The following is a 17,586-nucleotide window of genomic DNA, read 5'->3' as shown; positions in this document are numbered from 1 at the left end:
CTCAGAAAACATAGGTGTGATGGACACAATATCTTTATCTGGCAAGTAGTGAATTATACAGAGCCACTTACAAAGTGGTAGTTAACTGTGGATTCTTCAGCTCTTCAGAGGCATTGGGTCTATTTAATATATTTCAGTATATTCAGTAGGGTCCTGAATATTTGTAGCACAACCAGAGAGAAGTCACTGTTGAAATCTTTGTGCAGGGTGTTGTTTACCAGTTTTTTTCTCTTCAGGGTATCAGAACCGTAAGTAATGGATGGTTCCACTCATACCAGATCTCTCTCTATATATATCACTATCTATAGAAATTGAATAATATGAGGTTTTATGAAGATACACTTTGGAATATCCATGCAATATATAGTTACATCTATATATAATTTATCATAAAAATATAAATAAGAGGCATACATAGAGATTTTAATATGAATCGTATAGGAAGTTTGATTAACATTAAAAAGAGAAACCATATTTCTTTAAAAATCCCTTCAAGGGTATAAAAGATAAAAACTACATTCATCATGGGAGCTATATTAAATATATACAACTATGGATGAGTTAATAATCCTTTTTAGTTTTGCATAACCCTTTAAAAAGGATTATAAACTGCTATAGCATTTGGATTGATTTTTTTCTTGTTTCCATAACCAAAAATTGAGAAGATTTAATAGAAGAGTTTTCCCAGAACCGTGCCCTGCAGTTACTGCTTAGGCCTTCCTGGATGCTTTGCTGCAACTTGACTGCCCTCTTCAGGCTGCATGTTAATAGATTAGGAAAATCTACAGTGTTCCTTCCATTCATAAAGTTACATCTCTAATGTTCCTATGAACTATTAAAACAAAGTACTTTTTTAGCTAACAGTGTTGGAAATGTGCTTATTTAAGTGCTACGAGCATTTGTGGTTTTCAGCTTTCAATTTCAGATGGCAGTGAAGTTTGAAGGGTTCTAATAAGCATTAATGATACCTTTGCTCATTAGTCTAAGCTGACACAAACATATGCAAGAAGCCAGTCACTTTCTTTGTCATTAGTTAGGCTTCTTCTATCCCGTTACGCATGAAGAAGTTGGAATATGGAGAGATAAGAGATAATGGAGTTAAGTTTAGAGAACAGGGTTTATGTTATTGGGGCATGTTCCTTCTAACAATCTTTTTTACCCTAAATAGATATCATCAACATTGAAATATGTTTTTCTCAGGCTTATTGAATTATTTCTAGTGACAAACAGATCTGGTCTCTAGTCCTATTGCTACTAAATTACCTTCAACAGAAGCAAGCCCCCATTTACCTTGTCAGTAGTAAGTTTTCTCTGAGTATTGTATTTGTGTTGAAAAAATGTAATTTGCTTAGCTCCCCTGGAATTCTTTATGCCAACAGATAGATTCCTAACTAGAAGCAAGATGTGTAGAAAATTTTGCTTGTTGCTTTGGTGCTCTAGATTCTAAAGGAGAATATGTAAGAAATAGGTCATATCTTCATTTATATAGTATTTTAATAGCTGCATATATTTTCCCAACTAGACCAGTATAGTAAGGTTCTGAGTGGTTTATAAACATTTATTTTCTCCTCCTCTAATACATTATGCACACTGTTGCCAGATACAGCTTTCTTAATTAGTATTTTGCATAATCTACTTCTTTCAAAACACTTGTAGTAGTTGTTCACTATTTACAGAATAAAGTCAAGATCTTATTTATCTTTCTCCTGGAAGAGAGCTTCCAGTCTATTCTTTCCTTATTTTCTAACATGAAACTTAGTTCTGTTATTTGACTACATAATATACATTTCAGACTGGGTAGTCTTTGTTTATACTGCTTCTGTTGCCTTCATATTCTCTTCCTGTCCTTCCTTGATTATTATAATTTTAGTCCTTCCATTCTTTTCTGAATATTTTCACATTCACACTTTGTCCAGCTGCTCAATCCACTGTGATCCCATTCTCTTCTATATGCTGTATAGCATCTACAATCTGCATTCTTTTTTCAATATATGTATCTTACTTGTGTGTTAGTGTGTGTCTATTCTGTTCTCTGACAAGCTTCTTAAAGGCGGAGACTGTGAGGTATACTTTTTTATTATTGTAGCATATATTAAAACGCTGGATAAACATCACTGATGATTAAGATCTAGATTTTATATTTCATATGAAATTGATTTAGGAACATGATGTTAGGAGATGATTTAGTCATTATAATCTTTCAAATCAAGACCACTATTCCTTTGACAAATAGCATATATTTGTGATGGTACAAAGATTTAAGGTGTTTCTTTTTTTCGTCCTAAGACCACCTATACCGTGAAGCAAACTGGCCTTAAAAGAGACATTAACCTGTGACATAAATGTGACTAAGTGGGCTTTTAGTCAGACTGTCCAGAATTCAAAATCTCTAATTTAGTATTATTTAGTTTTAGGGTATATGTAATATATTGACTCTTAGGAAAGTATATTATTCATCATCAAACCTTTATTAAATACCTATTCTGGACTAAGGCCTAGCCACCGAACAATCACTGCATAAACATAGTATGCATAAGCAGAACAGAATATGCATAAAATAAACAGCGCTGCACGGCAGCTGAGAATTTCCATTTCTGACAGTTGCCCGAAGTATTATAGAGAATTGAAGTGGCTTCTGAGGGAGGGGCATTTTTGAGCAAGCTTTTGAAAGAAGGGAGGACATTTGAAGCAGAGGATTTAATGATTTAAAGCTTAAAGAATGAACACAGGGTGTCACAAAACGGAGAGACCCTTTGAGCATGTGGTATGTTCCTGTGGATACAGACTATAGATGTAAATTGTGGCCAGGGGATAGGGGCTCTTGTCTTCTCTTCTGCCCATGGTCTTCGTTATATAGGCAGTGGGGAACTCTTTAGGACTTTGGAACAGAGGATAGAACCCACAGCTGATTATTAGGAAATTAAACTGAGGAAGTGGATGGTGTAGAAAACAGAGTTTGAAGGCAAAATGAATTCATCCTCTCTGACCCCTCAATACCACTTACCACATTTTCTCGTTTTATTTTCTTCAGAGTATTTCCAACTATCTGACATTTTGTGTATACTTGTGTGAGGCATCAGTTTCTCACTAGAGTGTATTCTCCTTGAAGTCAGGGCCCTTGAACTTATTATTCAGTCCTTCGTTACCTGACACATTGTTGGCACTAATATATATTTGTGGAGTGAATTAATGAGTGAATGAATGTATACTTAGTAGATTCTAATAGGTCTGGGGTAGGTTATAACATTATAAGGGAAAAAAGTTCAAGATTATCCCAGTCTTATGTCATTCCATAAGATACTATACACAGATGTTGAACACTAAAATTTGATAGTATTTTTCCTGTGTATTTTTCAAAATGAAGCATTTTCATTTCTCAGAGCATCATTATCATAAGAATGCCAGTTTTTGCTAAACTGCTTTCTTAATTGTTATGCTATCATTTTAACGATTTTTTTTTAAGGCCGCACTGGTCTCTTAAGGTTCATTAGTACAGAGATGTTCAGATCTACTTAATCGTCAGTGCCAATTCACCGTGTGACATTACTATACATTTTTTCTTTGAAAATCAATGATGAATAATTACCTGTAACATTATATTCCATATGACAGAAATCAACTCAGATTTTAGGGCTCATATTGGTCCTAACTCTGCTTTTATTTAGGGTTCGAAGAGGAGCCGTGAGGCACTGTTTTAAATAGATGAGGGAGGGTGTGAACCATGTAATCTGCGTATATCCCTCCAGGAGACAGAGAGCATGTTCCCATTTACATCACAGCTTCATCTCTCCAGTACCTTGAAGTCTTTCCCTTCCCAGCCCTCGTGCTTGCTGTTCCTGCTCTCCGAAATGTCCGTTCTCCAGCTCTTTTCAGCGATGGCTTTTTCCCATCCTTGGGATTTGAGCATTAGTGTCGCTTCATCTGAGAAGCCTTTTATGACCGCGTCATCTGAGTAGATCCTCCATTGTTTTCTGTAATACAATTCCATGGAATTTTTTTTCTCAGTGTATATCTTACCTTTTAATGATTTTCATTTGTTTATTTGGTTGTTTATCATATGTCTCCTCACTAAAACGTCAACTCCATGAAAACAGAGACCTTGGAGATTAGCTCACTTCTTGCTGTTAGGTGCTCAGGTTAAATCTTATTTAACCACCAAAGTTTTAAAAGTTTGTAATTATTTCATTTGAACAGATTCAGAATGTATACAATATAGTTTTCTGCCTAGGGAGCACAGTGCAGTCTCAGGCTGATCTTTACAGTGGTCGGTTTTTGTACTGTGCTGTCTTAAAACGTGCCCTTAAGGTCTTTATGCTAAGTGACCTCAGATTATAGCCTTGTTCATATTTAGCCCACTTAAATATATTTTAATCATAGCACTGTTATGTGCTCCTTGTTAATAAAAAAGGGCCTAGAATGTCCCTAGCCCTTGCACTCACTTATTTGCAGACTTAGCCACAGGCAATCACTGTTATTCCTTTGTGTTTTTTTCTTCTGGTGTTTTTTTCATACCTCTAAGTGTTAGTCTTATATATTTCATGCAGTAGACCTGATCTTTACATTTCTGGCTCTAATAGGTGAGGATTTAACTCATCTCACCCCTTACCATTTTTATAGTTTTTATTATTGTAAACAGTAAATAGCGCTCTTCTATTTCTTGTTCATAAGTGTAAGTGATATCTCTTGATTCCCTAAGTCGAAGATTAGCAAGTACACCTTCTTCCTCCCTTTTACCTACCAATCCTGTATTGTCATAGTTGATAGCTCTTACATTCTGTACTGTAACCATCATTACATCTGTGCTCTGTCTGTAGGTTGACTTATTGTTTCTACAGAAATAGCATCAATTGCAAAGTAGTAGGTTTTTATTATGGTTCCTTTTCCACAGTGCTGTTGTTTATGACCCCCTCCCTGACGCAAAAGAAAATGTTCAAAATGACTGCCTTTTCCCATCACCTAGCAATCAAGATTATGATACATTTTAATTTTCTTCTTCTTTGGACCTTGCCTTTTAGATTCATTTTGTTGTTGTTTTTCCTGTCGCAGGACCACACGTGCCTTAATGATAGTCTGGGCATCGTGCCACTCTTTCTAATTGTAATGGTTGCTTACAATCGGTTCTCTTCATCTTGAAGTCCAAGTAAATTCGTCCTGATTTGTATTTCATAGCTTCGTAGTTGGATCACAGCTTTCTTACACATCTTCCACCTTTCCTACTGCATCATATTTCTAGTTGCCCTTTTACCTTCCTTACAGTTCTTCTATCACACTCTCATTTTTACCATTTCTATCAATTATAGCCTAAGGTAATTTCATATGACTTACATTTTTTCAAACGTGTTTATTTCAAACTTAATCGTTTGGCTTGATATACAATTCTAGATTGAAAATAACATGCCCTCAAAACTCTGAAGGCGTTATTCTGTTATCTGCCAGCCTCTAGTGTTGTAAAATATCACAATATGTTGGTCTTTTCTTATTCCTCTTATTCAGAACCTGGGAAGTAATTTTAATTTGAATACCTAGTCTCCTTTAATTGTATTATGTTCCCAGAAAATTTCCTTTGTCTCTTCTCTTTTTGGGGCTCCTTCTATGTGAAGATTGGGCTTATTGGATTATATGCCTAGGTACCTCTCTCCTTCCTCCCACCAATACTGTCCACCTGTGTCCATTTTGTTCTTTGAATTTTATTTAACTCTATCTACTAATATTGGTGTTTCATTTGAGAAATCATATTTTCTATTTATAAGTGCTTGCTCTTTTACATTCCTTGCTCTTTTTTTTTTTTTTATGTGGCATTGTTATTTTTTTGTGAATACTGTTGGGAAAAGCAACAGTATGATCATCCTGCCGTGGGCTTTGATGATCCTGCATGTTCTTGCTGGGCATGCCAAGAATGCCAAGGGTTGTGTGTGCGGTGACAAGCCTTAAGGAGTGACATGTGTTTCACTGAACAAAGCATGGGGTTTATCATCATGTGCTATAAAAACAGTAAGTCCTCCATACTCAGTATGGCTGTCCTGTAACACAGTGAACTGTGTGTGCAGGTATTCAGGAAGGGCCTTTTGTGCTACCCCATGAACTTGGGGGCATGGGGAACTGATGCAAACAAACATGAAGAATAAAGTCCATAAGGTCTCTAGCCCAGGAGTCTCATGGCTTCTGCCAGCATCCATGAAACAGTAATAGGCTAGCTCGTTAGCAAGATGAAATCTCAGAGCCAGCATCTCTGCTGCTTCTAATCCAGTATTTTTCCTAGCTTCTCCTTTTACTGCAGTCTTCTCTGGGATTGTAACTTCCTCCATCAAAACTTTTCCACTAGCCTTATGTTTTCCAGATAGTTCTTGAACTTGTTTATCTGCTGCTGACTCCACTCCAAGTCTTTTTGTGACTGTGGGGTTATACCTTTTTATATCTATACTTCTTTTGGGAGAGACTCCCCAGATCTCCTGTGAGTAGTCAACCGTATGGAAGAAGCCCCCTCCCCTGTTTTTAAAATTAAAGTTTTAGCAATCACTGTTGCTTCTTTTTCCATGACTATACCTACATCCTTCTAGCAACACCGTTTCTTTATTTCTACTCCCTGCCTTCACCTAAATATAGAGCTTTAGTATCTGGCGTATCAACAAAATGTCCAATAGAAACAAATTTAAAATAGGAGTAAATATGCTCTTAGAGAAGGGCTTGTGTGTGGCATTTGGTTTAGCTACTCAAATTTTTGCTTACTTTTAGGTGTGAATGTAAATGCATTTTTAGATAGATGGAATATATAAAGGTGCAGTACAAGTGTATTTACAGTTTTAAAACATATATCCATGATTTTTATTTCTCCATTAAAGTGAATTCCAAAATTCTTAAAAATTGCTCTGTGCCTGTTACTAAAAATCATCAGAAGATTTAAGTTATATGTATAGGAGACGGCACAAAATGATTTTATCCCCTGTAAAAAGAGTTGTCGGGCTTCTTATTTAAAGGGTCAGGATGGGCTTTTTTGCCCACACGCTTTCTATTAGAACTCCTCCACTCTGCCCTTATGTAGTGTAATAGCAAACATAGCAGTAAGTAAAGGTATCAGTGTGGCTGTGATGCAGTAACCCTTTATTCACGAATGACAAAGTTTGAATTCTGTATAATTTTTACCTCATGGAATATTCTATTTTTTTACCTCCGTTTAAACTATAAAATCTACTCTTAGCTTGCAGTTCATACTAAAACAGACCAACTCTTGTCCCAGAATTACCTGTTTTATTAATAGCTTTGTTAATGTTTCAATACTGATAATGTTTCTACTCTGTCCCATTATCCTTACCAGGCAAGCTAACGAAGAATATCAAATACTGGCTAACTCGTGGCGCTATTCCTCTGCTTTTTGTAACAAACTCTTCTTCAGTATGGTGGACTACGATGAGGGAACAGATGTTTTTCAGCAGGTAAAAGAGTTTTGTTTTAATAACATATTTAATAGAGTTAGTTAAGATTGCCGCATCTCTGTTTGCCAGATAAAAATACAATTCAGTGCATGCAATGAGTAGTTATTAATTATGTGATATGATTACAATAATTACAGTCAATGTTACCTTTATCAGTACATAGTTTTTGCCATTAGTGAATAAACACATTTTGACTTTTCCATTATAGAGGAAGTGTGTTTTTTCAGCATACAGTGGCAGTTTACATGCATTAGCCTTATTTTGATATATTGTATGTGGTTTGGGTGGTATTTTGCATAAATTTGTGAAATTTTATATAAGATTCAGTGTAAGTTTTACTTAACCTTTATGCTGCTTTGGGGGGATATAAGGCCTTTAAGGGGGTAATTAAAGTTATATGAGGTCATAAGGATGGGACCCTAACCCAATGGGACTCACGTCCTGCTTCCTTTATAAGGATACCAGTCCTGTTGGAATTTGTCGTGATTACATCATCATCGCTAACATTGAGTCCTTATAAGTCCAAGGACTCTTCTAAGTACTTCATGTGTTTTCTTTCATTTAGCTTCATAACAATCCAAAGAGAAATATGTTTTTTTGTTTTGTTTTGTTTTGTTGCGGTACGCGGGCCTCTCACTGTTGTGGCCTCTCCCGTTGTGGAGCACAGGCTCCGGACGCGCAGGCTCAGCGGCCATGGCTCACGGGCCCAGCCGCTCCGCGGCATGTGGGATCTTCCCGGACCGGGGCACGAACCCGTGTCGCCTGCATCGGCAGGCAGATTCTCAACCACTGCGCCACCAGGGAAGCCCGAAATATGTTGTTTTTATCTCTTTTTCATAGATGAGGAAATTTAGGTATGGAGAGGTTAACATCACTTGTGCAAGGTTACAGAGTTAGTATATGGAGATAATAAAATAAAATGGTGATAGAATTTGAGCTCAGCTGTCTGGCTTCTTGATCCCTGCTGTTACCCTGCAGTTATTAATTTCTTGTATTTATCACTACTTGATCATGCCTTTCAAATGTAAAACTTAGTGCCATACCCAGCATTGATTAGTTTGGGTATCTTGGTCTATTTTATTTTTCTCACATGTGACACTCTGGTGCAGTTCTTTACCATGTCATGGAAAAGTATTTAGTTCTGTAAAGACTCAAGCTAATTGTAAATGGTCCATTAGTGAGTGTTTCTGCTTACTTGCTTCCAGATTGATAATTCATTCTTCTTTGACAGTTTCTAGTTGAATAGAATAAATTCTCTCCTTTTGCCTTCAATACCCTTTACCGTTGGGCTTTCCTATTAGTATTCTTCATTTATTTTTTTCTTATAAATTTATTTTACCTTTTGGGCATGTTTCCTTTTGTCTGTCTATTCAAGAAGTATTATTGAATTGGTGAGAAAAACATACATAGTTCTTCCCCATAAGGAGCTTATAGACTAGGGAGCTCATAATATAAAAATAAAGAAAAACACATAAACATAAATGTGTAATTTCAAATAACCTCGTAAAGATAAATTACAGTACTATAACATCCAAATATTTTTTCATGTAATTTATACGTCTGTGTAGAATCTCAGGAGACTTGGCCCTAGAGATCATCAGATGGTAGTGCTATATATATAGCATTTGGTGTATACATGAATATATATGTTCACTCAGTATATACATGAATCCTCTCTGCCATCTTAGAAAACAGTCACCCAGGTCCAGTCTGATTGCTAGAGCAGAGGCTTCAAGCCCAAACATCTTGGCCAGGCGTGGAAGCTGAATGAGGGAAACCAGTTACATGAGTTTAGTTTCATTATGGGATCTTTGTTTATGTACATACTTAGTATATTAAAAACATTAGTTCTTCACTTGAATAATTAAATATGTTCCCTCCGATCTTTATTAGAACAAAATCTTTCTTGGTCTTTTTTAAAAATATATATATTTAATGGAAACACTCAAATTTCACTTTTTTCCTAACTGCTGTAAGAAATAAAATCAGCAGAATGCCATGCAGCTGACCGTTGGTTTCACTGGCATGGGTGGGGCTACAGTGGACTGGACAGGACCAGCCGACCCAGTGAGGGAGATGCAGCTCAGCTCTCTCTCTAGTGAAGAAATGCAGGCCAGTGGAGCTAGATCTGTTTTTCAAGTAGAGACCCAAATAATGAATTTTTATATGAAATTTCCCTATCTTTAAAATGTTGGTAGCTAATTCGAATTAAAGAAAACCAAACAAAATTGTGGGACAAAGTAATCCTTCCTTTGTGCTAGGTACTGACTATATAGGCTGCCAGTATATAAACATATAGATATACTGTTAGATATAATTGTTGAGTTCTTTTATAAGCTTTAAACATTTTTTTTAACTTGGGCATAGATGTAAGAGTTGAAGTCAAGGGCTTCCCTGGTGGCACAGTGGTTGGGAGTCTGCCTGCTAATGCAGGGGACACGGGTTCGAGCCCTGGTCTGGGAGGATCCCACATGCCACGGAGCAGCTGGGCCCATGAGCCACAGCTACTGAGCCTGCGCGTCTGGAGCCTGTGCTCCGCAACAAGAGAGGCTGCGACAGTGAGAGGCCCATGCACCGCGATGAAGAGTGGCCCCTGCTCGCCGCAACTAGAGAAAGCCCTCGCACAGAAATGAGGACCCAACACAGCCAAAATAAATAAATAAATTTATTTAAAAGAAAAAAAAGTTGAAGTCAAGATTGTTTTTAATTGAAAAATTTCCTCAGGTTAATTTTGAATCAGCAGAATTCCAAACACAGCACTGCTTTGTTTTTCCAAAACCTAGCCCCTGGCTTAGCAATGAGAGTTTTCATTTTAAAATGCAGCATTGCATAAAAGTTATAGCTGCTAATGATTTTTATGGGGAATTATAATTACAAAAATAGCGAAGTGTATATTTTGTTTTACTTGGGAACTACTAAAAGGTTCTTAATGCGTATGTTTTCTTTCTTGCTAACTACTGAATTGCATTTTGTTGAGGTACTCTCTCTAAACTGATGTTTTAAAGCACTGTCGCTGTGGTGTCTGGATATGACATTAAGAACAAGTGAAGAAATTTGACAATCTCTGGCTTGTTGGAGACTTGTTTGGAAAGTAAATTATATGTGATTCCCGTGTGATGGCTGAGGCTAAGTGTCTGACAGCAGGCCAAAAAGTTAATGATGTGTTAGAAGGTGCTCTGCACTAGCAGTCAGGAGTGTGTTGTACCCTGCTTTGTGTAGCCTTGGGAATTTGTACATTTTAATTAGGATGGAAGCTTTGAATTGTATTTTTTTAACTCTAAAATTCTAGGATGTGAAGTGTCTTAGCGTGGAGTTTCTGATTGTTCCAATGCAGGGTACTTCCTCTCCCTTGAATCTTACATTTACATATTGGCTTACATATTGGCTGTAGCTATCTCTTGCGCATTTGTCAGGAAACACATGAACAAAATGTGGAGGGGGAGAAATCACAGGGAAGAGAGGAATTGGTGACTGTGTTCTGTTCAATTTAATAAAAATTACTTAATGTCCGTAACATGCAGGCCCACAGCTGGTACTGCTGTATCTTTACCTTGATGACAGCAAGCATGATCTGATGTTTGTTGTTACTTCAATTTGCTTTTTATTCTCATTATTGGGGAATTCTGAACTATATACTGGAAGTCAGGGCCAAAAATCTCTTTGCCTTTCATTTGAAACATTTTTCATAATTCTTGGGCAGCAAGAGTTTAATCTGTATGTATGTTTTGCAGTTTACTCCTCAATGCAAATTAACCTCATATTTGTTTTTAGACATGATACTGTTTACACTAGAGTAGTGTTTTATTCAGTATACTTTTCAAATGGACCTTGCCTTTAGAAAATAGTTATGAGATATAACCATTTTGAGACAGTTGAAATAATGGAGGAGTTGAACAAAAGTCTTTAAAGTTTTAACAAAGAAGTCAATATACTTGAAATTAATTACATGATATATTTATCTTTCATCAAATGCCGGTCGTTTTTCTTTAATAACTGCTTAAGAAGTGAAAACAGTCCATGTACCACCAAATTACAGTGTTTCTGTTTTGCACTTTGAACCATTTCATTCTTTAGTTGTAGAATTCTAGAAAATAAAGATGGAAATGGCCGATGAAATAGATGATGCAGCTGAGAATGTGAATGATGTATGTTAAATGTGAAGGTTCGGCAAGCTTGGCCTAATCCCTAAGTTCTTTTCTATTCAACAATATAGTAAGATGACTAAAAACAGTAGTTAAGCTCTGGAAAGCCACTTGGATTTTCATAATAAACGCTATCTTTCCAGAATTCATGCAGGAAAAAACCCCATAAAACGTCAGATGAAGGATATATAAAGATTGGTGGGATGTTGTATTTAGTATGTTTTATCTCATGTTTTACAGCTCAACATGAACTCTGCTCCTACATTTATGCATTTTCCTCCAAAAGGCAGACCCAAGAGAGCTGATACTTTTGACCTTCAAAGAATTGGATTTGCAGCTGAGCAACTAGCAAAGTGGATTGCGGACAGAACGGATGTTCATGTATGTTCGTATTCCCTACCAGTTTTAGTAACAGGCTAATTAGTGTGGTTTGGTAGAACATTGTAATAAAGCCACAGGATTTTTTTCTTTTTTTCAATTTCTCTATGGAACATTTCTCCTTGCTTCAAGAAAACTGCATCTGATAGCTGTAAGTTAAACTTTGAGTTAGGTGAATTTAAATGGTTTTTAAAATAATGGCTCTTAAAATATCCAGGAACCATTAAAGAATACGTAAGTTAGGCACAAGGTAATTTCACAGGCTAAAAAATATACTGACTGTTGCTCAGCGGTCTTAGTAATCAAAGAAATTCTAATTAAAAAGCCAGATGTATAATTTTTAACTATCCTTTGAGCAAATGAAAATGGGATAATACCCACTTTTTCATGAGCCATGTGAGAAAATGCCACTGACATATACTGTGCTTGGGACTATAAATTGGTGTAACTATTCTAATGGTATGTGTCATGTCTTTATTTTATGGAATTTAACTTAATAATAGGAAAACAGTGTAAAGTTCATTTTAATGGAAAAAATCGTAAAGAAATCAAATGTGTAAAAATAAGAGACTAATTAAGTGTGCCAGAGTCTAGACAGTGGTTTGCAAGAATATCTGATGTAGAAAGAAGCTTAAGGTATAACAAGTGAAAAAGTAGGTTAGAAAAATAGTATTTATAGTATGACTCAGTAAAGCATAAATATGAGTGTAGATGTATAGACAGTTTATTCAGCAAGTAAATGAACAAAAATGTTGATGATATTTCATGTCTGTGTGGAGCGCTTAATGTCACCAGAATGTTCTACAGTGAACAATTATAAGCAGCTACTTTAAAATTATATTTACCTTAGAAGTAATTCAGAAGCATTGATTTTTACCATAAGGTGTAAACACATTTATTCTCAGTTGAGAAAGATGTCTCTCATATTATACTACCGTCATTGTAAATAAAATAATATAGGTATTAATGATATTTCGGTGGCTAAACTGACTTCCTAACTCATCAGTTTTTTGGAAATGTTTTGGCAGATATTCAGCTCTACAATGTATCATTTATTTGGTACAAAATATTAAAGGTAGTATGGAAAAGTACTATTAATTCTTTATAAGAAATACTAAATTTTAATCAGAAATGATTCTAACCTACTATCATACTTACGCATTGTTAGTAGATATATATTTTCTTTACAAATGTGGATCTATTTATAAATAATTTCAAATTAAAAAGTTCCACAGATGAAAATAGTATAAATAGTTCCAGTGTATACCCTTTATCAGGATTCACATAGTGCTGACTTTTTACAACTTTTGCTTTGCCATTCTTATTCTCTTACCTCTCCTCCACCCTGTCTCTCCACACATACTTACACACCCACACACAGTCTTTTTCTGAACCATTTTAAGGTGAATTGCATCTCACGACCTTCACAGATTTACACTGGTATAATATTTCTATTTGAGCTATGGTATATATTCTAGCTTTGTCAGTTGACCTAATACTATCCTTTAATAATATTTTCCCCCCTTCAGTACAAGATCCAGTCTAGAGTTAGGTATTACATTTACTTGTCCTTTAGCCTTGTTTAACCTGGAACATTTCCATAACTTATCTAAAACTTTGACATCTTGAAGAATATAATCCTCTCGCACTTTTTGAACTGAATGATCCTTATTTGATTTGCCTGATGTTTTTTTTTTTTGGACTGGATTCTGCTAATGCATTCTTGACCACAATACCACAGAGGTCATGTTTTGTTCTAACTACATGTATAGCCCATGATGCCCTCTGTCCCTCATTGGTGATGTTAATTTTGAACATCTTACCATGGTGTCTTTCATTTCTCCATTATGTAATTGCTATCCCCCCCCCACTTTCTAATTAGTAAGCTATCTATGTGGAGACACCTTAAGATCATGCAAATATCTTACTCCTCATCAAAATTTTGTCAATATTTAGCATCCATTGATGAACCTTGCCTGATCCAGTTTTTATCATGATGGTTGCAAAATGATGATGTTCCAGTTCTAGCAATTTGTCCATATTTCTAGTTGGCTCATAGCATTCTGCTGTAAGCAAGAGTCCTCCCCTCTTTATCACTTACTCATTCATTGGTACAGACTCATGAATTGCTTTTTTTTTCCTCCAGTGGTTTGTAAGTTATTACTGTGCCTAAATGTTTTGGTGCCAAAATTGTTCTAGATTTGACTAGTGGGTGTCCCTTCATGCTGGCTTCCCTGTCCTTGTAACATGTCTCCATCATTTTCTTTTAAACACTTTCTTACCTTCTGACATAATATGTCTCAGGATCATCTTGTATCTACACATCTATTCTACCCAGTGCTCAGTTAGCCATCTCTCCGAGGAGCCTTGGTTTCCTCTCATGGGGAATGTTACTGGAACCAAGGTCTGTGAAAATTACAGCTACTTTAAAAAAAGTAGTCTGTATGCTTTGATAGTCACCATCAAAAACTGAAAAGACAACCCAAGAATGGGAGAAGTGTTTGCAAATCATTTTTCTTATAAGGGACTTATATCTAGTGTATATGTAGGACTCTTAATAACCGATAAAAAGGCCACCCAATTAAAAAGTGGGTAAAGGGTGTGAATAGACATTTCTTCAAGGAAAGTATACAAGTGGCCAGTAAGTACAAAAAAGATGCTCAACATCATTAGTTATCAGCAAAATGCAAATCAAACCCACAGTGAGATACCACTTCACACCCACTAGGGTGGCTAGAATCAAGAAATGATGTCATAAGCACTGGCAGGTAAGTGGAGAAATACGAACCCACATACACCACTGGTGGGAATGCAAAATAGTGCAGCCACTTTGGTAAACAGTTTGACAATTCCTCAAACCGTTAAACATAGAGTTTCTATGTGACCCAGCAATCCCACTCCTAGGTATATACCTGAGAGAAATGAAAACATACACCTACACAAGAACGTGTACAAGAATGTTTATAGCAGCATTATTCATAATAGCCACAAGGTGGAAACAACCCAAATACCCATCAACTGATTAAGTGATTAATGGATAAACAGAATGTGATATCCATACAATGGAATATTCAGCCATAAAAAGGAATGAAGCAGTGGCACATTTTCCAACAAGGATGAGCCTTGAAAAGATGATGCTAAGTGAAAGAAGCCAGTTACAAAAGACTACATATTATATGAAATTCCAGAATAGGGAAATGTATAGAGACAGACAGTAGATTTATTAGTGGTTGCTTAAGGTTGGAGGGTGAGAGGAATAAGGGAGTGAATGCTAAAGGGTATGGGATTTCCTTTTGAAGTGATTCAAATGTTCTGATACTGACTGTGGTGATGGTTGCACATACCTGTGAATATGCTAAAAAAAAAAATTGGACCGTGTACTTTCAAAGGGTGGATTGTATGGTATATGGATTATAGCTCAATAAAGCTATTTAAAAAAAACCTTTTAAAAAGTTCCAATTCGAAATAATACAAGTATTATACCCCCCCATCTCACCTCTACTTTTTACCAGATGAGTCCATGTTCCATGGGTGAACCAGAACAGCTCTGGGATGAATATAAGTAGGTTTTGCATATATTTAACTGTATTCACCTAAAAGCATCTTAAGAGCAAGTCGTGTTACATAGCCATGATGTTTTAAGGCATGTAATTTTTGACTCATAAAGAGCAAAGGGAATGTTATTTCCAGGTATGAAAAGTAAGGTGACACCTTTCTGAATTATTTGTGTTAAAAGACTGGAAGGACTAGAATATGGTTCAGCGAAAAAGATTAATGTTTTTCTTTAACTTTAAAAACTTTCACTGTATTCTTGCAGATTCGTGTCTTCAGACCACCCAACTACTCTGGCACCATTGCTTTGGCCTTGTTAGTGTCACTTGTGGGTGGTTTGCTGTATTTAAGAAGGAACAACTTGGAGTTCATCTATAACAAGACTGGTTGGGCCATGGTATCTCTGGTATGTTAACACATTTACCCTATTTCTTTGTGTAATGGTATAAGTTGTATAATATTAACAAAATGAGCCAGATTATTACTATAATGGAAATCAAGTCTGGATGAGAGGAATTAACTTTTTAGGACTGAAGGTGATATAATTTAAGTTCAGTTAGTCTAGACTGTGCTATCTTCCTTCTATGTTTCACTTTTAAAATATAATGTCTTCCCCTGTGTACTTGGCATATTACAAGTGCTAAATGAATGTATGTTGAATACATTTAGAAATATACTAAGAATTAGTAGTTTGGAGAGTCTTACAAACTGAAGCAGTTGGAAATGTACTCATTCAGTTGTTTTTATCCAGCAACTCTTTTCTTGTGTCTCTACTATGTTCCTGATGTTTATTAGGTACTGGAGGTATAAAGGTAAGACATAGACCCTACCTGTACGTAATTCATCGTGGGGATACAAGCTAATCAGAAGACAAATACAGTGTAATGTTACACATGCTGTGATGGAGGTAAGCACAAAATATCATAGGAAGGTCACCTAATCTTGAGTGACGAAGGTCATGACAGGCTTCCTAGAGTGTGTGACATCATTTATGTTTTAGAATGATCACTTTGGTAGCAGTGGGCAATCAATTGAAGGGTATGTCTGGGATCAGGAAACCTGGTTAGGATACTATTAGGAGAATCCAGGTGAACGTGATCCTATTTCAGTTTGTACTAAAAGAATCTTTCTTCCCTTTATGATTGTGCTAAATTAAAAAAAATACTTAGCTAATAAAATGGAAATGTGAACAGCATATAAATAAAATATATTCAGTGATATATCTGATATTTAATAGTTATACTAATTAAAAATATTGGTGTAAAATAATATAAATGGTAGCATAATATCTGTATTATGCAAACAGACTTAAATTCTTACTAGAAAATGGAGCTTTCCTAATTATAGTGGGTTAATATTTTTCTCTTTGCTTTTTATATTTTAAAGACATATGACTGTTTAAAGCAAAATATAACACTGCATTGATGGATTGGTGGGTTTGTTGTGTGTGCATGACAATAGCATGTTAAAGGATAAATTGAGCTATGTTGTTGAAAAGTTCCTATATTTTACCTGATGTGGTTCAATATCAACTTTAAATTGACTGGGATGAGTTTAAGATACATATTGTAATCCTCAGAGGAACAATTGAAAACATAATACAAAGAGATTAGCTGGAAAGCTAAGATAGTGATTAAAATGGAATACTAAAAATATATAATTAACACAAAGGAGGAATGAAAGGAGGAACAGAGGAGTAAAACACAAGAAACCCAGTACAATTTAAAAAATGACAGACCTAAATACCATCATATCAGTCATATCATATCAATATACTTATGTACTTTAAATATAAACAGATTTAGTACCTCAATCAAAGGACAGATATTGTCAGTTTGGATCAAAATGCAATAGCAGACTATGTGCTGTCACACAGAATATGTAAAGGATTATTGCTACTCAGTTATAAGGCAGAAATCATGGTTTTAAAAAATGACACTGTTTATAGGTAAGACGGCATTATACATATGCCAACCTTTTTCTCCTGGTGATATAACTATAAAACCTGGAGAGAATGCAACGCTCAAGTATTTGATGTCTTTAAAAAGTGTCAGCAGGTAGATCAGGTAAGAACATCAGCTTTC

At 35.7% G+C, this 17,586-nt stretch overlaps 1 protein-coding gene across 1 annotated transcript in view; it reads left to right on the top strand.

Moving 5' to 3' along the window:
- TUSC3 (tumor suppressor candidate 3) overlaps window positions 1-17,586 on the top strand; it is a 182,181-nt gene that overhangs the window by 69,782 nt on the left and 94,813 nt on the right. Inside the window, exons 3-5 of the mRNA XM_082863857.1 lie at window positions 7,313-7,430; window positions 11,813-11,953; window positions 15,768-15,908. Of these exons, the coding sequence (XP_082719983.1) occupies window positions 7,313-7,430; window positions 11,813-11,953; window positions 15,768-15,908 (400 nt within the window). The remainder of the gene's footprint in view (window positions 1-7,312; window positions 7,431-11,812; window positions 11,954-15,767; window positions 15,909-17,586) is intronic.

This window comes from Leucopleurus acutus (genome assembly GCF_964270905.1).
Source record: "Leucopleurus acutus genome assembly, chromosome: 21".
NCBI lineage: Eukaryota > Metazoa > Chordata > Mammalia > Artiodactyla > Delphinidae > Leucopleurus > Leucopleurus acutus.
Note: the sequence above shows the minus strand (reverse complement) of the source record. Positions and strands in the feature narration are given on the sequence as shown.